General features: G+C 46.6%; 1 protein-coding gene across 5 annotated transcripts in view; it reads right to left on the bottom strand.

Moving 5' to 3' along the window:
- The window catches only part of CORO2B (coronin 2B), a 134,148-nt gene that overhangs the window by 52,419 nt on the left and 58,767 nt on the right, over window positions 1-22,962 (bottom strand). For 3 of the 5 annotated variants that reach the window (XM_074327508.2, XM_019725632.3, XM_019725631.3), the window contains exon 2: window positions 17,266-17,466. The exons of 1 other annotated variant lie outside the window; for it this stretch is intronic. In XM_074327508.2, the coding sequence (XP_074183609.1) occupies window positions 17,266-17,466 (201 nt within the window). Of the gene's footprint in view, window positions 1-8,512; window positions 8,558-17,265; window positions 17,467-22,962 lie in introns of those variants that run through there. One more of the 5 variants, XM_088797321.1, reaches the window with a different exon arrangement.

Below are 22,962 nucleotides of genomic sequence, written 5' to 3'. Positions count from 1 at the left end.
GGTGAGAAGGACCAGGACAGACTCAAGGTTGGAGTAGAAGGCAGGTGAGCCCCGAAGCTGGGAGAGTCACTGGAGCCAGGGTAGGGATAGACTTAATCTTGAAAAGGAGAAGAGGCCTTGGGAGCTTTCCCGGTAGGGGAGGGCCCATGAGAGTGAGGGCAGATTCGGGAGAGGGGAGGCTGGGAGAGGACCCTCAAGGCTCATTTGCCAAGGACCTTCCTTAGACAAGTGCAGACTGGCGCTGCCATTGCCACCGCAGATGCTCTCACCACCCAGAGATGCTGAGAACTGTAACGCACCCAAGGTCACACAGCTCATTTCTGGCAGTGCCAAGATTTGAACCCAAATCTACTTGACTAAAAAACCATGTACTCTCTTTTATATGTTCTTTTTTCAAGCTCAAGGAGGTGATTACCATGGTATAAATAAAAAATAACAATGCAGAGGAGCCCTGTCCACCACAGGGTTGAAAGAGACACAAAGCTCCCTTGGCCCCATCCTTACCCATCCTCCAATTTCCAGCCCCCACACCTCCACCTTGCTGCCCTCTCCAGCTGTCCAGGAAGAGCTCATTCAGAGGAGGAGGGAAACACCTTCTTAGACCACTTCCTTTTCTTTGTCTGGGACTCTGCCAGGAGGGGTCAGCTAAGCAAGAGGAGGGGACAGAAAAAAAAGAAGGAAAGGAACTCCCACCAGCTGTCAGGAAGGAGACTGTCTCTTGGAAATGTTTGGAACACTCGGGGTTGGGGAGGCTGTTATGCTTTGCCTCCTTTCACCTGAGCATCACCCCACACATGTCATGTCCTAAAATCTCAGCTCCCCTCTACTTCTGACACCCATGTGACACTTTGAGCAGAGCACTAAGCTGCCCTGGGGCCTCACTTTCAGTATTTGTACAGCTGAGCATCATCTAATGACTTAGCATGTTGCTGTCAGGTCCTTGCCAGCTACACAGAAGGTCCCCAAGGAATTCTCTATCTGAAGCCCCTTCCTCACCTCAAACAAACAAGGCACCCAGCATTGATTGGCAAGTGTAGTCAACTCTTATGGTAGAATCTAGGTGGTGTTCACTGCAAAACTGTCTAAACTTTGAAGTATGTTTGAAAAGTTTCATAATAAAATGTTGGGGAAAAAGCTATCTCAACCCAAAGTATTTAAAGGGTAACATCTGATGTATTGCCATCAAAGTTAGGAAAAAGACACAACTGTTATCTAACACTTTTCCGGAGATACTATCCAATGCAATTATAAAAGAAAAAGATACCAGAGGTATAAAAATTATAAAGGGGTGAAATTATCACTACTTGCAAATGATAAGTTAGTATCCCTAGAAAACCTAAGAGAAAACATCAAAAAACTGCTATAAACAATTAGCGAATTTAGTAATGTGGCAGCATAAAAATTGACATGTAGAAACCAATGGCTTTCAAATATACAATCACCAAATAGAAGATATAATGGAAAATGGGCCCTATATATAATATCAACAAAAAGAGGTAAATATGTGTAACAAGAAATGTATAAGATCTATATAAAGAAAAATTTTAACACACTACAATGGGCACAAAAGACTAGAGCAAGTAACCTATGTTCATGGATAATTAGACTCAATATCATAAGATTGTCCACTCTCTTTAATTTATTCTATGAATTTAATATAATCCCAATAAAAGTAAGAGTTTTTTCTAAAGTTAAATATTAGAATAAACAAGCACGAGGCAGCTAACCTTTGAGAAATAACAGTAACGAGTGATGAGTCTCCTTATGGATATTAAAACATCTTATAAAATCTCATTAACGTGACCAGAGAGGAGGACCAGTAGAAAAGAATGGACAAACCATAAATAAACCCAAATACATATAGAAATGTAGAATGTAGCAAAGACTGCACCTCAAATGAGTACAGGAAAGATGAATTACTCACTAAGTGGTATTAAGATAACTGGATAGCCAACTGGAAAAAAACTAAACTGAATCCATACTTCATACCTTATGCAAGGATAAATTTCAAAGGTATCAAAGATTTAAATATAAAAATGAAATTATAAAAGTACTGGAAGTCCTGTTAGAAAAGTACTTTATAATCATGGGGAAGAGAAGGCTATTTCTAACCATGGTCCAAAATCCAGAATCCATAAAAGAAAAGACTGGTAAATTAGACTTCTTGAAATTTAAAAGAAGAAATCTGCATTACAAAAAGCACCCTTTGAAAGGTATATTGGCAACTCCTATCCGAAACAAAGGCCTAATTTCCCTAATATATAAAGAACTTATGAAATAAAAAAGAAAAGAATCAATGACCCTATAGAAAAATGGATAAAGGCTATGAACAGACAATTCACACAAAAAGGAAATGCAAATAGATTTTAAAGATATTTTAACAAAAATGCTATTTGAACCTACGCTGAGAAAGTTTCCCATACATCATCTTAGCAAAATTTAAAAAGTATGGTAACACTCCATTTTTAAGAGGATAAGGAAACAGGCACACATATACTTTGCTGGTGAGAATGTAAATTGTTACAACCTCAGTGGAAGACAATTTTGTCAATATCCATCAAAATTTCAAAAGCATGTATTATTTCCCCCAGTTTGAAATTAACTAAAGTATATTTATCTCTAATAAAATATAGAGATCTTGGCTGTATAGCTCATCACATTTTTACATATGTATACACTCATGTAAATATCATCACAATCAAGACACAGAATATTTCCCTCACTTTGAAAGTGTCCCAACACAAAATGCAACAATTATCCTGATTTCCATCACCACAGGTCAATTTTTGGGTCTGTTCTTGAACTTTGAATAAGTGCAATCATACAATATGCATAATACTATTTTGTGTCTGGCTTCCATTCAATATGTTTTAAAGATTCCATGCTGCTGTGGGTGTGTACAATTATTCTTTTTCACTGCTGTGTACTATTCCATTTTATGAATCTCCCACAATTTGTTTATCCTGTTGAGGGAGGTTTAGATTGTTTCTAGTTAGGGACTATTATGAATAAAGCTGCTATGAACATTCTTATACAAACCTTTTTTTGTGTGGATAGATGTACTCATTTTTCTTGGGTATAAACCTATGTGTGGGATTGCTTAGTCCTAGGGTAGGCATTTGTTTAACCTTATTAGACATTGCAGAAGTTTTCCAAAATGGCTGTAACATTTTACACCCCACCAGCAAAGTGCGAGAGTTCCAGTTGCTCTCTATCTTCATCAATACTTGATATTGTCAGTTTTTCAAATTCAGGCCATTCTGGTGGTAGGAACTCACAGTTTTAATTTGCATTTTCCTAATGAGTAATGATGGGCACAGCAGGAAGGTAAACAATTCACACACAAAAAGAAATGCAAATAGGTCTTAAACATATAAAGAGATTTTCAGCCTCAGTCTTAAAAATGCTAACTGAAACTACTTTGATGAAGTGGCACCTCTACGGAGGTCTCTAGGCCATGTGGACACCTGCTTTTATACAATGTCCATTTAAGTTTTGCCTTGAAAAAAAATTCTTTTTTGCCCATTTGAAAACTCATATATAATGGATACCAGTCCTTTTTCAGATACATGCATTGCGAATAGTGCTCCCATGTTCGTGGTTTGCCTTTTCACTTTCTTAATGGTATCCTTTCATGAGCAAAAGTTGTTAATTTTGATGAAGTCCCATTTGTCAGTTGTTTTTGTAATTATTGCTATCTGTGTCCTGTTAAACAATCTTTGCCTACTACAATGTCAGGAAGAAATCCTCTGGGTGAGTGTGTGTTGTTTCCTGGGAGGAAGCACATACCTCTTGAACCTCTTGAAGCACATACCTCTTCGACGTCTAGGAATTTATTCTACAGATACGTGAAACAAGGCCTGTCCACAATTATTCTGTGCAGCACTGTGACAGTGAAAGTTTAGAAACACTCTAGATGCCCATCAGTAGGCAATATATGACTCAACAAAAGATGATACGTCCCAATGGTGGAATACTGTGTAACATAAAAGTGGATGAGGAAACTGTCTGTATTTAATGTGGAAAGATCTCCAAGGTGTATAATTACACGGAAAAAGGCAAGATACATAGAGAATAAGGTAAACAGTGTGCTATCTTTGTGTAAAAAGGGGTAACTTTGGGAAAGACACTTGAGAAACTGTTAGCACTGGCTGCCTCCTGGTAGAGGAACAGAGTAATCAGAAGCTAGGTGTGAGAGGCAGACTTTTCATAGCGTGTCCTTTGATTGCTTTGGAAGTTTAAACTACCTGCAGGTTTTACTATCTGAAAATTAATACTTATTTATAAATAGATGTCATGCTAAATGGGTGAGGTTTTCTGTATGTGGATATTGGTGAGTAAGGGCAATCCAGAGGGAGAAGAGCTGGAGCAAAGGTGTGGAGCAGGGAAAGTGGGCTGCAAAGTCCCATGTGCCTGGGGGCAGTGAGAACATTCTACAGATCTTTGTCCAGGACCTCATCATGGCCTCAGTGTCACATTCCCGGGCTTTCACTGTCCCAGGCCTCAGCCCTCTTGGTTGACAGAGAGTGATAAGCAGGGAAGTGCTTATCACTCACTGTCAGCACCGCGTTGACACTTCATCTGCCCCCTTTCGGATCCCAAAGGGCAGCCTTAGGAATGATGTCTATTGGACGAAGGAGGAAAGTGAAGCTCAGAGAGGTTAAGTAACTTTCCTGAAGTGTCAGTAGCCTAACTGATCCCAGGGCTGTGTATCCTCCCCTCTCCAGAACTCGATGAAGACCAGAGTGGGAAAAGGGAGGGTGGAAAGAGTTAAGCACCCAAGACTAAGCAACCAGGCTCTTCACTGGCTTTTTTGGGGGTAGCCCTCCCCCACCCACCCAGGTTACTATCTGGCCTTGGGCCCCATCTGCACCCCCACCCGCCCCCCGCTGGCCGACTGCGGGAAGGAGGCGCAGATGGCAGGCGAGGATGAGGCCCCCAGCCAGGCTCACCCAGCTGTCGCGTTGGAGAGCACCATGCATCGCCTCCTCCTCCTGCCTTGAACAATTGGGAGGCAGCCAGCCTGGCCCCAGCTGTTCCCTCTCCCTGGTCCAGGGCTCCTGCAGGCCCATTTGCTGGGGCCTTTGTCTCCAGTGGAGGAGAAACACACACTCTCAGCACATCAGAGCTGGACAGGACCTCAGAGGACTTCGCTCCAACATGTCCTTTTGCAGATGGGAAAACTGAGCCCAGAAAGGCCAGGGAACCTGCCCAAGGTCACAAAGAATCAGGCAGAGAAGTCAGGCTTCCTCGCTGCCAGCAAAGCTTAGGATTTGGGGGTGCTCAGGCAGGTTCCACTGCCCTTTCCCACCAAGCCTCAGCCAGGGCAGTTCTGTTTGTCCTGATTTTATACAATGATAGTCCTTCTGCAGTTTTATTTCAGAGGTCTGTCTTTAATCTGGTCCTATGGACCCTTTAGGAGGTCTGTGAGCTGGGATAAGAGAAAAACTGCATTTATATTTTTACCAGCCTCTCACTGAAACATAATTTTTCTTTTGTTTATAAGTGTAGGCAATAAACCCCAGGAGGAATAGCTGACTTCCTAACTTGTTCATCAATAGACAACACAGATATTTTCAGATCACATCACCCTGTTGCCGCTATCTCAAAAATTGTTTACACTCATCACTTTTGAAAGTGCAGGACTTATTAGGTCCTACACTTGATCGTGTTATTTAATGCATTAATAGAGAAGCACATAGACCACTATATCCCAATTCTGGTACATTTTGATAACTGTATTTCAATATAATTGGTTTCTTTTGTAATCCTATTTATTTTATTTTTTCTGGGAAGGAGTCCATGGGCTTTTCCAGACAGCCAAAGGGTCCTATGCCCCCTCTCCAAAGTTAAGAATCTGTTTTATTTGGACAAAATGTACCGGTGTTAAACACTAAAGTTTGAAGAGTTCTGTACTATATCTGTAACCTGAGAAGATGGATAAGAGTGAGGCTGAATTCCCTCGACATCAAAGGAGTAACAGGGGTGAGTACAGGGGTAGGTAGGGGACACTGGTGCCTTATGTGGGGATCCCGTGTGCATGTCCTCTGCCAGGCACCCTCCTGGGCTTTATTTAATACCTTACTAAACCCCAGAATGGTTCTAGGGTTGGGACTAGCATGTCTCTGATCTTTCTGCTCAGGAAACTGGGCACAGAACAGTTAGGTAATTTGCCCAAAGTCCATGGCTATTAAGTGGTGGAGCTGGGACTTGAATCCAGGTTGACTGATGACACCAGAGGCTTTGTGCCTCATCACTGGGCATTCTGCCTCCCTGTCTGGGTAGATGGAACCCTCTCATGCAAAGTCCCTAAGAGGTTGCTGCTGCTTGGGTGCTTCTCTTGGTGGGGGTGGGGTAGGGGAAATGGGATTCTGAAAGGTTTGCTGCCCCAACTGATTATTTGACACATGGGACACAAATTCACTGTGCAACCTTGACCAAGTTCCTTGCCCTCTCTGAGCCTCAGTGTCTCCATCTATAAAATGCAGTGTTCTAAGCAGTGCCACCCTTACCTTCCCCCTCCGGTGTTCATCTGAGGGACAACCCACTTGGAGACTTAGGCATAGGTTGCTTAGCAACTAAAATCAAGGTCTTGGCTGAGTGGAATGGAAAAGGAGGAGGACAGGCTAGCACTATGCCATGCTGATGCCAAAGAGCCCTCTCTTGTTTTAAGAGGCTGTGAGTGCAGTGACCTAACCACCTCCCCCATCAAGGCGACCTGGCCCTTTAAGAGCCTTGGGGTGGGGGTGAGGTCGGGGACTGACGAAGGCCATCCTGAAAAAGAAACTGCCCTTCGGATTAAATCATGCCTGGAGTTTCTCAGGCAAGGCAAACACACACTCATTGTTCTGGAAGCTGCCATGGGAAGGGCCATTTAGTCAGGGTCTCGGCCAAGGCCTCAGGGCCCCACTGACCCCCAGGGAGACACTGTGTTTCGAGCTAGTGACCATAGTTCCACTCCCCACAACCCCGTATACCATATACCACTTTTGCTTCCTGCAGTGTTAGGAGTCCATGGACACAGAAGGAGGAGCTTCTGAAGCTGCAGCCTTAGGCCTGAGAGACTAGGCAAGTCTCTCTTGAGGGCGTGGGGATGGCTGCCCCGTGTGGACGCATCTATCTCCCTGCAGCCTGGAATTCCACTATTAGCAACACAGTCCTTTGGGTCTCAAGAGTTTGGGCTCCTTAAATCTCACCCTAACCTTAACCTCATGCAAATCCCATGGTAAAGGGAATCCACTGTCATTGCCAACACCTTAGCAGATCTGATTTTGGACTCTGAGAAGTGGCCAAGTGCAAGGATTCCTGGACAAGGGCACAGAGGGCGTCCAGGCATGCTGTGCAATCTTGGATAAACACTTCTCTCTGGGGTACAACATGGGAATATGTGATTGCGGGAGTCTCCTGAGGCTGGCATTGTGTCAGTGTATGGCTGGAAATGAGGCACTGGGGAGGGGGCATGGACTTGGGGGTTGTCCGGCTTCAGGCCGGCTCAGAGCACAGAATCTCAAACTCATGCCTCCCCAACAGCCTGTGCCTTGGATCTGAGCCAACCAGATTCCAGAGAGCCCCAGGGAGCCCGTGCCCCCAATTTCCAGCACCCTTTGCCCCCTCACTAACCTGGAGCTTGTTCTAGTAGTTATAATAATAGAAGCAGTATAGCTTGGGTTTACTGAGCACTTGCTGTATACCAGACAAATGGTAAACCTTTTACTGTCTTTTCTCATTTAACCCCGGCAGACAGGTGGACTCTGGATTAGCTGACTTCAGAGGTGCGTGACCTGGCACTAAAGCAGGCCCAGCGCCCCCTCCTCCAAATTCCCTCCCTCCAGGCACTCAGCCTCATATAGTCCCATGAGTCATGTCCCTCTGGAAACCCTGATCAACATCCCTGCTCCCTTTCAGGCACAAATGGCTGGGCTGTGGTGTCTTCCCCTCTAGGCAGGGTGGGGCTCACTGCTGGGAAGCTCAGGGATTGGACAATGGAGCCAGTAGCCAGAGGCCAAAGACAAGCCTCCGTCCTGCTTGGGTGCAGGCTGGGGAGCTCACAGCTATTTCTGGGTGGACAAGGAAGGGGTAGGGATGGAGAAAGCCCTTGGCATCCCACAGTTCCTACTGACTGAGCACACACTAAGTGCTTTACCCAGTACCTTTAATCATCACTTCACCTGAGAAACAAGTACCACTGTTATTTCACAAACAGAGAAAGTAAGGCACAGAGAGGTAACATGCCCAGGGGTTCACAGCTAAGGAATGGAACTATGATTTCTACAGGTGTGGGAGGCTCCTTGGCCTTAGAAGGAAATGGGAAGCAGATCAAGCTAGCTGGCAAACTGGTTTGGGTCCAGGCCGGTGCCCCTGGGCAGAGTTAGGGCCCACAGTCCCGAATTCACAGTCCTAGTGAAGCAGCCCTGTTCTTTCCAGCCTCCCTGGCTCTGTTAGGAACCAGAGTAATGGAGCTTAGGAGCACCTATCTAGTGGAGGCCCTGGCCCAAGGGATGGATTCTCTCACCTTCCAGCAGATCCACCAGCCAGGCTGCATCCTTGGCCCCCTTCCTGTACCTCAAATCCAGAGAACGCCCCATCCCATAACTGCGAAATAAAGGAAAGGAGCCACACTTCCACTTCTGCTGAAGGGCTCGCCTTCACTTTTCTCAAAAATAGGCAGTCATTCTTCCAAAAAAGGGAAAAACACAAAGCAACGCTGTCAATCTCCAGCCCCAGACAAATGGAATGAAGTTGCCACTTCTCTCTCCCTCAGAGTGCCTTCTCCACCTTTCCCAAAGTCACTTACTGTACATTCAGGCTGTCACACGCTTTGAGATGCAAATTGCAGCAAGCAGAACTCAGCTTGAAGAACAAAGAATGATTGAGGAAAGATCGAAAAAATTGATTTGGAAAAGGCTCTTTGAATTGCCCCCCGGTGAGAAAGGGAGACCTCTCCACAGAGGGGAGCAGTGATGGAAATTTTGGGTTTTCTTTATGGAGACAGAAGGACTGAGGAGTTCAGTGCTGGTTGTGGGAAGTGATGGAGAGGGGCAGTTACAGAAATCTGGAATGGGGCATAGGCTTTGGGTGAGCAAAAACATCTGATTTTATTACAGTCTTCGGCACTGAGCTGGGCACTTTCCCCCAATTTTTTAATATTAGGCCTCAAACATACTGTGAGTCATAGAGCTAACTAATTGGTCTGCCAATGGCGGGGTTCGATTCCAGAGTGAGAGCAGCTGGATTGGGCAATACTGTTTTAAGGGCTTGAAGGGGAGGATGCAGCCCCCATTCAGTGTGGGAAGCCCCTGCAGGGTTCCACATTGTCCCTGGGACCTGGAGAGGAGGGGGAACCTAGGACCCTTAAAGGGAAAACCCAGCTGGGGATATAGGACACAGAAGACCTGGCCTTAGGTCAGCCCAAGGCCTCCTGCTGAGCACCTGTTGTGTGCAGGCCCTGTACAAATCAGACATGTTCCCCACCCTCTGGGACTCTTAGTCCAATCGAGGCAGCTAACTGAACTGCAAACTCCATGCGGACAGGGACTTGGTCTTGTTTATTGCTGCATCCCTGGTTCTGGAACTGTAACTAGAACATAGTAGGTGCTCAATAAACATTTGTTGGATGGATGATGGATGGATGGATGGATGGATGGGAGGGTAGGAAGGTGGGTGGGTGGATGGATGGATGGATGGATGGATGGATGGATGGATAGACTAACCACCTAAGAAACTAAGGAAGTATATAAGAGTACTCTAACAATGACAGACACAAAATGCCTCTGAATAGGTACTGTGATGGGGAAAGCCCATTTGGCCCTTTTGAGTTGGGCCTTGAGGGATGAGAAGAAGCCATTCTTGTATTCTTCACAGTACCTACCAGCACCGAATTGGTGAGGCCATATTTGACTAAAATGGTGTTAGAAGGGAACAGAATGTGAGAGCTAAAGTGAACTCTAGAGATCATATGGCCCAACCCCATCATTTTGCAGAAGGGAAAACTAGGGCATAGGAAAGTTAAATGACTCACCTAAGGTTACACAGCAACTACATGGCAAGGCAGAGATTCAAGGAAGTTCTGTTTGCTTTGAGAGCCTGATCTCTTAGCCCCTGTCCTGTGCTTCTCTCCTGCTCCAAGGCTCTGCTTTCTCCACTCAGATGCCTGTGGATTTTTACTACCATTCCTTCCCCAGCCGACCGCTACCATCCGCGTCTGCAGAGCCAGAGATAGTGGCAATGACGGCCTAGCCCTGGTCAGGCCTCCCACCCTTGAACAACAGAGACAGAAGAAGAAGCAAAGAGGAGGCCACTGAGTGGATTGGGGGAGAGGAATGCAGCACTCCAGCCCTCAGACCAAGGGCGAAATGTTCTGCCACCGGGTCATTGAGACTGAACAGACATTGGGACATTTGCGCAAGGAGGTACAAGTGACCCCCACCCCCCACCTGGAGACCAAGCCTAACACCCCCAACCCTAAATCCGGTTATTTTCATTACATACAGCTACATCGGAACATAAATTAATCAGGGATTCAAGTTTCCACAGAATGCAATAGATAGTGCCAGTCATTTTGAATTGCTGGCAGGAGCAGTTAAGATGGACACAATCAATATCTCCCTCCATGAACCATCGAGTTGGTTCCTTGAGCAAAACATGGGCAGGACCTTCTCAGAGAACTCCCATCGGTCTGGCCCGCCAATGGGATGCGCCCCGGGCCTTTCAGAGACCAGGCCTGGTGCTACTTGGGTCCCCAGTGCCTGGCACAGGGCTGGGAGCCCAGCCCGTGTCCCAAGACTGAAGGAATGATGCTATCTTGTGTGGTCCTGCTCCAGGACACCTCTTTCCACCTCTCCTTGCCGACTGAAATTGTTGCTTTAGTCCTTCAGAGAAGAAGCTTCCCCATAGTCTAGAAAATGCTTGCTCTCCTGGCTTCCAGAAGAGGTGGACATGTGTGGTGTTGGCACATCAGAGGAGCTCATATAGTACTGGTTGAATTAATGTCCAAGGAAGTCCTTGGAGACATTCAATGACAGTAATAATAAGGCACATCTATAGACATGCCTCTCCATAACCCTCTGTAAAGTGGGAAGGCATGCGGCTGGGAGAGCCCTGGGTTTACATTTCTGCCACTTGTGTGCTGTGCAGTCTTGAAGGAGTCACTTGAATTCTCTGAACCTGTTTCTTCATCTTCAAAATGGGGAAATAGCTGTACTTGCATCACGGGACTTGAGGTAAGATTCAAAAAGAGCAGGTATGTTAGACCCTCCAAAGTTCCCTAGGTGATTCTACACTACAGCCAGGGCTAAGACCCTCTGAGTTAGGAGGAGAACCCAGACCCTGATGTCCAGGCCAGGCTTCAGTCCTTTCTACCAGCTGCCAGTTGGGGTACCAGGTAGTTGATTAAAGCTTAGACATGCAAGGCTGCTTCCAGCTTTGGCCTTCTTGGGCCTGGATCTGGAGGCAATGGGCAGCCCTGGTGGAGTACAGCAGAAAAGGGTGGTGGTGGGGGGCACTTGGGGAGGCCCAAGTGGTTAATCAGACCTGGGCGCCCTGCCTGGTCTCTGGAATATTCATAAGGCCCCTCCAGCTGTGCCAGGCAATCAGGGTGATGATTGCTCTCCCATCTGCAGCTTAACATTCCACTCCAGAAAGGAGAGAGCTGGCTGTTGAATGTTAACTAGGGAACAAACAGGAGCTGGCCTTCACAACAGCAGCCTGAATTAGAGCCTTGGGGAAGACAAATCCACTCACTTGAGGTTTGCAGCCAGCCATCCTGGGCTGTGGAAAGAGTCATGGATTCAGAAGTAAGTGAGCTGGTTTCAGGTCCAGCCCCTGCACTGACCAACTGCATACCTGCCTCTGCAGCCTCAATTTCCCCAACTGTAAAATGGGGATGGCTCTATGTACCCCTGCGAGGATTGACTAAGACAGAGTTTGTCAGACCAGAGTGCTGGGCAAAGGCAAGGCATCATCATGAATGTTTGGAGTTGCTGTGACATGGTTTCCTACCCTGGAGAAAAGTTTTTACTCACAAATATGGAAATCTCAGCCACACTGGCTTTGTGGGAGACGGAACAAAGGGAGAGATGCCCCCTGGAAGAGTGGGAGTCTCTCTCAGAAGGCTCAGGAATTTGGGGGTCCTGGGCTCGTGCTGGTCTCATCGGGCCCCAACCTCTCAGAGTAGCAAGCAAGGAACGGGAAGGACCCCTGACAGCAGATGGAACACAATTCAGAAAAGAACAGAAACAGACAAGCTGCTGTGGCGTTCTGGTTGCTCAGGAGAACAGCATGGGGCCATCACAGGGGACAATGGGACAAGTGTGCCCCGTGTGTTCACAGCTCATAATTAATGCTCAAAGCAATGATTAGGATTCACCAGGAAACACCCAAAATCTTTTCTGTGTTTGTATTGAATTACACAGGAGACTGTTTTCGGAAAGATTTCTATCAAACTGAAGGAGAAAACCTGGAGCTTAAATTATATAAACTTCTTCCCAGAAAATCGACCAGCATGGAGCAGCTCATCTCCGCTGAGATAATGTGGGGGTTCTGAACGCAGCAGTACTGTTATTATTTATCAGCCCTGCCTCTCCGCCTCCACCAGGCCCTTGACAGCAGGCCCAGCCCAGATCACAGGGGCTGGAGACCAACAGCCTTGGCCCAGGCAGCGGGGGAGGAGGGGAACTGGCCCTGATTCCCAGGCAGCCCCTCTTTGGGGGCGGGACCCTGCTCTGTAGAATCCAGGGTCCTGCCTCAAACTAAATGAACTACTCTGATCTAGGAGTTGCCCCATTCTCCCAGCCACCCGGAACCACCACCCCCTGTCCACCCCCACCACCTCCACTACCACCCTATGCCCTCACAATGGATACCTCCATTAACTTTGCATTTTCTCTCTGGGAGAAAACATTTGCAACATACATAAGGAGTGTTGAACTGCGCCTCTGAAACCTCAGGGGGGCTCCCTCTTCATGTCAGTAAACCACATTTATTAGATTTTTTCCCCCCTAAAGAACAAAACATTAAATGTTCATCTATAGAAAATATACCTAAGGAAAAAGAAGAAAATGAAAGCACACCCATGATCCCAGTATTCAAAGATAACCACTTTTTTTTCCTTATTAAAGTTTATTGGGGCGACAATTGTTAGTTAAGTTACATAGATTTCAGGTGTACAATTCTGTAATACATTATCTATATCTCACATTGTGTGTTCACCACCCAGAGTCAGTTCTTGTTCCATCACCATATATTAGACCCCATTTACAAAAGTTTAGGGGTTACTAGAGGTTAAGGGTTGAGGGGGGAGCGGGGCTCTAGAAGAGGGTAAATGGGGTCTAAGATAACCACTTTTAACATTAGGTATATAGTCTCTCAGTCTTTTCCAGACAGGTAGACGGATACATAGATTTTTTTTAATGGGATATTTAAAATATTTTACTTTTTTTTTTTTTTTTCACTTGATAGCATTTCATAAACAGTTTTCTCTCATTAAATATTCTTAAAGTATGGTCTGGGACCTTTGGGGATCCCCAAGATTCTTTCAGGGAATCTGTTAGGTTAAAACTATTTCATAATAATCTGAAGACATTATTTGTCTTTTCACTCTCATTCTCTCCATAGTGCACAGTGGAGTCTTCCAGAGGCTGCACGATGTGTGATGTTGCAACAGGCTAAATGCAGACGCAGATACGCAAATCCTGCCATCTTCTATTAAGCCAGACAAATGTAAAGAGATTTGCGAAAGTAGTGTAAAACAATGCCATTCATCCCATCAATTTTTTTTGTTTTGTTTTGGAAAATATAGGTGTTTTTTTTGGTAAAAATATGGTTTTTGGGGAGAACATAAAATGGGTTTATTATTGTTATTTTAAGTGAATTAACAAATACATATTTTTGAAATTCCTTCGTTTTTTAGTTTGAATATGCTCTGTATTGGTAAGAGTGTCAAGTGATTCTCAGGCTAAACACTTGAGAACTACCACTCTACACCATCAATATTGATGACTGCATGGTGTCCCTTTGTGTGGTGTCCCCTAAGCTGTTCACCCATTTCCTAACTGATAGATCTGCAGGTTGTTTCCTATTAATAATTTATAATTAATAATTTCCCAATAATTTTCACTATTATAGAAGTGTTGCACAAATCATCAAGTGCTTATATAAAGTGAAAACTTTGTGAAATGAGAGAAAACAACAGAATCCAGCTGGCAGTGTGAGCCATCGTGATCAGTCCATTATTATTTTAGTACATGTGCTGCCAAAGCCAGCACCATCAGCCCTTTATTAATCAAATTAAACAAAATGTATCAGAGAATGTGAACAAATAAAGTTGAAAAGTCTTGTATACATTGACAGTACATGCATATGTACAGATACACTGTATATTTCAATAGAGAGAACTTTGTACTCAAGAGTACTTTCTTTCCTGCTGTCCATGAAATGTTTACAAAACCTGATCATACTGTAGACCAGTACTACTGATAGTGTAAAACTCTTTGGTATTGTTATAGAAATTGAGAGGAAGAGCTTAGAAAGTTTTATGCAATTTCAGAGAGAAATTTTATTTCTATTGGAAATAATAAAAAATTGATGTTTGTAAAAAAAAATCAAGTACTAAAAAATGCTGCAAACATTACTTGAGAATATTTCTCTAGGATGGATTCCTAGGGGTAGAATGCAAGGCCAGTGGACATGCGTCTTTAAATGTTAACACATATTGCCAAATTGCTTCCATTTACATCTCACCAGGTGAGATGTCATACATCAAATGTACCGAGTGTATTTGAGTGCCTGCTATTTTACAACTTTGGCAATACCAAAGATATTGCTCTTTTAAATATTTTCCTATTTAATAGGTTAAAAGATATATTTTTGTCTTCTGTGAATTGCTTGTTCATATCCTTAGCCCATTATCTATTAGGTTCTTTTCCTTATTGATTTCTCCAGAATGCATATATATTCTGGACACGAATCTTTTGTTGTTATATATTGTAACTATTGCCCTCAGTTATGTAGTTTGCCTTTAATTTTGCTTACATGTCTCACTGTAGTACAGAAACTTTACCTTTTTAAAAAAATTATTCTAATCTATTAATCATTTCCTTTATGGCTTGGGGATTCTTACCTTGCTTAGAAAGCCTTTCCTCATTGCATAATTTTAAAAATGCTCTCCATTGTGTATATGTACCACAACTTCTTTACCCAATCATTTATCAAAGGGCACTTTGGTTGTTTCCATGTCTTGGTCACCGTAAACAAAGCTGCAGTGAACATCGGAGCACATATATCTTTATGGACAAATGTTTTCAGATTTTTTTGGTAGATACCCAAGAGAGGAATACTATACTGCCATAAGAAAAGATGAAATAGTGCCATTTGCGACAACATGGATGGATCTTGAGATTATAATGCTAAGAGAAATAAGTCAGACAGAAAAAGTAGAGAACCATATGATTTCACTGATATGTGGTATATAAAACTGAAAACAACAAAAGAACAAGACAAACAAATGAAGAAACAAAGACTCATAGACACAGACAATAGTTTAGTGGTTACCAGAGGGTAAGGGGGGAGGGAGATGGTAGAAGAAGGACAAGGGGGTCAAATATATGGTGATGGAAGGAGAACTGACTCTGGGTGGTGAACACACAATGGGATTTATAGAGGATGTATTATAGAATTATACACCTGAATTCTACGTAACTTTGCTGACAATTATCAGCCCAATAAACTTTAATTTAAAAAAATTCTCCCCATTTTCCTCTAATATACTTGCAGCTTTTCTTTTTCTTTTCATTTCTTTTAATGTTTACGTCCTTGATCCATCTGGAATTAACTTCTGTTATGAGGCATTGACTGTTGACCTTAGCAAGCCATGAAGTAGAGTATGGCAGGGGGTGGCAATGGGCTTGAGACCTAGTAAGAACTTTGTTGGGGACCTACAGCCTTGCTGTGGCTGGAGCTGAACTAGTCCCCGAGGTAGACAGATATCTGAACCCATCTGGTTCGGGAGAGAAGGCAAGCTACGTTTCAGAATCCTTCCCAATGTGTTAGAGCCACTGAGGGCATCTGCAAAGTCAAGGAGCAGAGCTGACGACTCTCCCAAGAAAGTAGCAAAACATCTTAAACACGTCATGCAGCTCACAGGGAGTTTTCATGTCCATTACCCACTCAATGCCAACGTCTCGGATGTAGATGGATTTAGGATCATTATACCATTCCAGGAAAATAAAGTACCGAGAGGGTAAGTGACATGCCTGAGGTCAAATGGCTGGCAAGTGGCAGAGCCCAATTAGAACCCAGACCTCCTACCACTAAGTGCACTGCCCCTTGGACCTCTCTGTGCCTGAGGCTCTGTCCTCAGTGTCACTGTAGCTGCTTCTTTGGTGGAAGGGAGGATCTGACCCAGTCTCTCCCAATTCTGAGCTCTCTCACTGTAGGCAGGAGAGACTGGAAAAATCCATCCCCCACTACCAGCTGATGGTTTCAATAACCAAGGCTCCCTTCCCATGCACCTCCTCCTCCCCCTGAGTAGTTGGTGGAGGCTGGGTGTGGAGATGAGTCAGGCCAGGGAGGGAGAGCTCAGCGATAAACAAGCGGGACTGACAGCAAGCACTTTTCCTGGGGCGCATGACCTCCCACAGGCCTTTGGGGACTCTGCCTGAACAGCAGGGCTTCAAAATTTCATGATCTAGGTTTTGCAGATTTAATTTGCTATATTCACAAATGCAGCCACAGAGGAGGGGAAACGTTTAGATAGAAGGTGGGGGATGAGGGAGAAGGTAAATGATTCCTAGTCTCTCAGTAGAGAGCTTGCAGTAGCGTTTTTTTGTGTGTGTTTTTTTCAAGTGAGTGGTCATTTTTGCAGATGTCCAATGTGCCCAATGGCTGGGTCTTCACCCCTTCCAGCTCCAAATCAAAAGGACATTGGGACACAGAATGGTAGAGCCGGACCTGGCCTTGGAGATCAGATGTCCAGCCCCTCAGCTTAATGGGAACTCCATGTACCCTGAGGGAAGTGACTTGTCCAAGTGCACACCTATGGGGAAGTTTTGGTAACGGATCTCAGGTCTCCTGGAACTCAGTCTGCACTTGTTCTGGTTAATCTCAGGAAAACCTGGGAAAGCATAGCCACTGGACACATGATGAGGAAGCAAAAGGTGTGGGGGGGGGGACGACAGAGAGAAATAGGGGCAACAGGCCCCACAGTGACCACGGAGGGCTTCTCTCTGCCCTGGAGCTGCAGCCGGGGCCAGGGAGGTGCTGGAGGCCTACCTGCTCCAGGGGGATGACTAGGAAGGACCCTCCTCCTGCGCTCTCGGTGACGATGGCCAGGAAGCGGGCATTGACAGCACAAAAGTGGTTATCGTGCACATTCTTGGTGATGGGGATCCCATCGAAGCAGTGCTCCCGGTTGGCCACCTTCCCATACACGTTCCGGAACTTGGAGCTGCGGTATTGCGGTCGCCAGGACATCTGTGAGGGGCCAGGAGAGACAAGGGTCAGGCTGGTCACTGCTTCCGTAAGGGCCTGGGCTGGACCCTGGGAGAGGGTCGCTGCTCCCCAGGGAGGCAGGAAGTGAGCCAGCCCTGGTGCCGCCCTCAGGACACAGGGAGAGGGGAAGGAGTCTCCCAGAATTGTGTGCCCGCCCTGTGCTAGCGGACTTACTCGTTTAATGAAGTGCTACAGGAGCAAAGACTGGCATGAGTTTCCTGCCTTTGGTGCACATGCCCATCCCGCCTCCCAGAAAGGATGCAGGGACCCTTCACTTCCAAGGGACATGCCATGTGATAGGGCAGACCATCCACCCCACAACCGGTATAGGCTGCCTACTGTGTGCCAGAAACTGCTCAGTTCAGGACAGGAGGTGCGGACAGAGGAGGCTGGGTGTTCACAGAGAGCACATCGCTGAGGGTGACGTGTGAGAGGAAGATGTCCCTTCTATGTTCAAGGAGGCAAACGACCACCCATTATCATCCCTTCCTCTGATTCTAGGCCTTCTAATCCACAGGTGCACCCTCAGAAATCGCTTAGTCCTATGTGCCATCATCATCTTCAGCACCAGGCACAGAGAGGTGAAGTGACTTATCCAAGATCACACAGCGAATGAGTAGGGTCATGAACACAGGTTCCTGACTGGAAATCTGAGACATATTCCTATGCCAGACTACCTTTTGGAGCAAGGCTTCTTAATGTATGGCCCACAGATCAACTGAATCAAAGACCATCTGGTGTAGGGGAGGTTTCTGAGCCTCATTTGTTAGAAATGTTGATTCCTGGGCCCCAATCCAGACCTACTGAATTCAATAATTGGGGGATGGAGCCCAGAAATTAGTGTTTTAATCCAGCTCACATCCCCCACAGTGAGACAGAAGCACACTGAAGGTTGAGCCCCTTTCTGGAGAATGGAGTGGTGTCCCTCCCCACCCCTCTCTGCCCACCACCTATGACACAGGCTCCAACCAACCAACCAACCAACTGGCTCCTACTGTATACCTGTCCCATGTATGCACAGGGGAGAACACAGATGTGCACAAGTGGGTGAGTGAGGACGGGGTGGGCAGCCCACAGTGGAGTCCAGCTTCGCTGTCGGATGGTGCCTCCCATGGGGAACCCTACAAACGGACGCCATCACAGGTGGAGCCCAGGTAGGCGCTGTCCTGGCAGACACGCATCTAATGAGCCACAAGCAAGAACCCAGCCTGGGGCCTGACATACAGCAGGAGCTCAATAAATGCTGCGTGAAATGAACATGGTTCTGGCCTGACTTTGCCATTATTTGTCCCCTCCCCGTCCTCCCAAATCTCCTGATGTGCCTTGAGGCTCTTACCCCATCTCAGGACAGAAAGGAGAAGGCTCAGTTCTTCATATGAAGTTTCCAAGGGGAGGGAAACAAAAGGAAACAGTCACAGAATCAGGAAACCAACTCTGGGAATTTGACTGAAAGCAAAACTTGGCATTTGATTTAAATAAAGTCAGGAGCTCAGTTACCCAGGATTCTTTACTGAAGGAGAAGAAGCTCAGATCCAATGAGGTGAATCCAGGGAAGGCTCCTCACCCTCAGGCAAACCCTCTCCACACCCCCCACCTCTTCTCCACTCCCCCACGTCACGCTCCACCCTGCAGGGTCAGTCTCCCTCCTCTCCACTCCTCTGACTTCCCAGCCTCAGCCCATGCTGTACCCCCTGCCGCCCGCCTTCTCCTCTCTCCGCTGACTTCTGTCCAAGACCGTTCAGGACAACGTCCTGCTGGAAAGGCCAGCACACTGGGCAGGAGCCTGGCTGGTCACTCCTGGCTGTGTAACCTCAAGCAAGCCCCTTCCCCTCTCTGGGCACCTGACTCCTGATCAGGATTACGCGAGCCAATCCCAGAGTGGAGTCCCAGGTGGTCGGACCCTCCGTGCTTTTCCATGGTACAGAGATGAAGTTTTTAATTTTAGTGGTTATGTGGTTATTTTAACTTGAAAAAAAATAACTTGCATGTCAAATGCATGGTTTCATAGACAGTATTGCTAATAAGGTTAAGTTAAAAAATAATGAATCAATTCAAAGAAAAATAGTATGAAAAATATAGCATGGATAGTACATGCACCTGGCAAAAAAAATCACTCTGATATGGAAGTGCTGGAAATCACTCTGTCTCTTCCAGGTAGAACATTCTAGATTTCACGGTTACCATGGAAGAGAAAGGAGGTGGTGGTGAGCTTGCGCTTTCCAACCTCCTCTTCCTTGCCCCTCTTCTCTGCCCAGCCCGACCTTAGCCTTCAGGGCCCCAGGCAACCCTGACTCCAGAGCTCATAGCAGCCCCCTCAGAATCCCTGGACAGCCAGCACCTCTGCCTCGGCTCCTAGTCTAGACCTTGTCACAGGCTCTCTCTGTGATGGCAGGCAGTGACCCCAGGAACTGAGTGGGACTGAAGACTAGTCTGTGCTCTTCCTGGGCAGCTCAGATGGGTCCTGGATGCCTTGGGGAGACCAGCCCATGACAGGCCCAGGCCCTCCCTGAGGGGAGCTCAGCCAGGCGGGGAGAAAGTCGGGTACAATTCAGCCTCCAGCAGAAGGCAAGGCTCAGGGAGCCACTTCCTAGCCCAAGCCTGGTGAGCAGGACTACGGTTCCCTGTCCACCCCCAGCACAGCCCACGGCCAGGCACCTGGGACGGGCTGAACGAGGTGTTTATCATGGCTCAGGGCTGTGTACTTGCTCAGTGCGGACTTCACTGTCGGTCTCATGGGTGGCTGTGAGGGATTGGGAGCCACGCAGATCTAGAAGCAAGTGCTGCCTCTGCTGGCGTCTAGCTGTGTGCCTTGGGCAAGCCACTTAAACTCTCTGTGCCACCTCCAGCTGCTCTTATATAAAGGAGGCTAATAATCTCCAAGCATGTGGAGGAGTCAGTGCCAAGTGGCTGTGACATGCCCAGCGCAGGCCTGGCACCCCTCTGGATGCACACTTAATAGGGCAGAATATGAGGCCGCAGAGGAAGGCTGGTCCTTCCCAAATACCCCAGAGCCCTGCAGGCTGAAGCGTGGGGTCTGAGCTCAAGCCCTCAGGACCCCCAGCCTGTGTCTATCATAGCTGGGGATCAACATGGGTCTCTGGGAAATGTGTTGGCCCAGAGCTCCTGGGACATCCGGGCAAACTGACCTGATGGACTCTACACCACATGCGTATTTCCTGGGTGAAGCCACATTGCTGGCTGTTTTTGGGTCTGCTGTCCCATCTGACTTCACCTCTTCCTCCTCCACTTCTCCACCACCCTTCTCTCTCTCTCTCTCTCTCTCTCTTCTCTCTTTCTGTGTTGTCCTATTTCCTGATCTTTCTTCCCTCTCTCTTCCATCTCCCCTGCTCCCCATTCCTCAGGGTGTGGATGCAGCAAAGAGGCATTTGTGGCCAAGGCTCCTCATGGACATGCTTGCATGCATTCTTGAACACATCTCATGTTGCCCCTCACAGCCCAAGTGGCATTTCTGAGCTGGATGCTGTGTTCTGGGGGCCCAGAGCACTCAGGTTGGGGGTGTGCACTCAGCAGGCATGTTCTTCCAGTGAGCATGTCTCCTGGGATTGGGCTCCCGGCAGGCTCTAGAATGATGCAGGCCTGCTTCCTGGGAAAACATGGAGAGTGTCTGTCCAAGAGCTTTGTTCTCAGCAAGCCAGGCACTGGCCTGTCCCTATTGGCTGGCAGACTGGGGCTGGATCACCATAGAGATTCTCTGTGAGGAGGCTTTTTCAGGACTAGCAGAAGGAGGCTGGGGCCCTTGCTGCTCAATGCTGCCTCCTCACTGAGCCTGCAGCTTCACCCCACACGGACCCACAGCAGGTGTGCATGGCAGAGCACTGAACTCGGACTCTGCAGTCCTGTGTTTCCACTCCCCGTCTGACTCCTCCTAACTTTGGGGATGACAGTTTGCGTCTTTGAGCATCAGGTACTCCATTTCTAAGATGAGATCCAGAATTTCTGACATTGTGTGGTTATTTGAAGAATCAAAATGAGATAACGTAGGTGCAAGGTCCTATTTGAGATCCGATATCACTTTTGCTCCCGTGGCCCCAGTCTACAGAGAGGTGCCCTGACAAGCACCAGACACAGAGCCTACTCTCAAATATCCTACAAGCTAGTGGAGGAGATGAGGCCGATGCCTGACAAGTTTACAGTAATCCAACAGATAGTTGGTAGCAAACAGACTATACAAACGGTAAGTGCTACAGGAATGGGAGGTCAGAGAAGGAGAGAGGGAATCAGGGCGGGCTGTGTGGAGGCCATCCAGCCTGCACTGGGCACTGAGAGCACCAGGCACTGTGCTTACACACACTGGTTAGTCTCATAACTCGCCATAAGGTGGGAACCTCAGGGTGGGAGTACAGGGTGAGAAACAGTCAGCCCAAGTTCAGACAGTTAGCAAGCGCAGGGTTTATTTGAATCTGTTCTTTCTGACTCTGTAGTCCATATTACATTTTCTCTAACATTTTATTATGAAATATTTCAACATACAAAAATAGTTGGGAAAACGGTACAATAATCACCCACTATCTAGTTGAATTATCGTTAACATTTTGCCATACTTCTTTGTGAGTGAGTGTGAGTGTGTGTGTGTACTTCTTTCTTTTTTGTTTTCTTTTGTGGAATCATTTGAAAGGAAGTTGCAAACGTCATGATTCCTTTATTGCATAGCGTGCATTTCCTACAAAGGAGGACAATTTCCTACATTGGCACATCACATCTAAGAAAATTAACAATCCCTTGATACTATCTGATAGCCAGCCCATAGTCAAAATTCTCCAAAACGCCTCTTTCGGCTATTTCGCATTTTGAACCAGGGTGGGGAGCCGCAGTGCTCCCGTGTGTTTCATTTGGTGTTTCATTTCATCTCTCTTTTGCCTCCTCTAAATCTAGAACACTCCCATCACTTTAAATTTTTTTTTTTAAGTAACATTGACTTTGAAGACCCCAAGTCAGTTTCTTATAAATTGTTCCATCGATTTGTCTCGTGTTGCTCTGTGGTATCTTCAAAGTCAGTCCTATATTCCCTAGAAACGTTAGGAGCCGGGCGTAAAGCCTTGATTTGATGCAGGTTAAATGTTAGTAATTGGCTTGGCTGGGGGTGAGGATGGGAAGGAGAGGGCATAGAGAACGTGTGAGCATACACCTGGCCAGGCTGGTGGCAGTGAGGCGGCCAGCTGGCTAGTGCCAAGGGTTTGTTCTGGAGGGTGGTGGACAGAAAGCTGGAAGACCCAGGAGGCCAGATCAGGCCCCAGCACACACTGTGGCCAAAGAGGGGTGTCTGTAGGCCTGGAAAGCCTGACCATTCCACTTGTGGTTACTAAGCCGCTGACTTCATTCTGAGTTCAGAGGGATGGGTGTGCAGGTAGGGAAGAGAAAAGGCTCCTCTCTACTCTGCCAGAAGGAGGAGGCCACACTGAAGCTAGGCCTGGAGGAGGGGCTAGACCTCACAAGGAAATTAGTGGGGGTGGTCAAGTG

The sequence above is a fragment of the Rhinolophus sinicus genome, chromosome 3 (assembly GCF_057876585.1).
Source record: "Rhinolophus sinicus isolate RSI-liver-muscle chromosome 3, RSI-T2T, whole genome shotgun sequence".
Lineage (NCBI taxonomy): Eukaryota > Metazoa > Chordata > Mammalia > Chiroptera > Rhinolophidae > Rhinolophus > Rhinolophus sinicus.
Note: the sequence above shows the minus strand (reverse complement) of the source record. Positions and strands in the feature narration are given on the sequence as shown.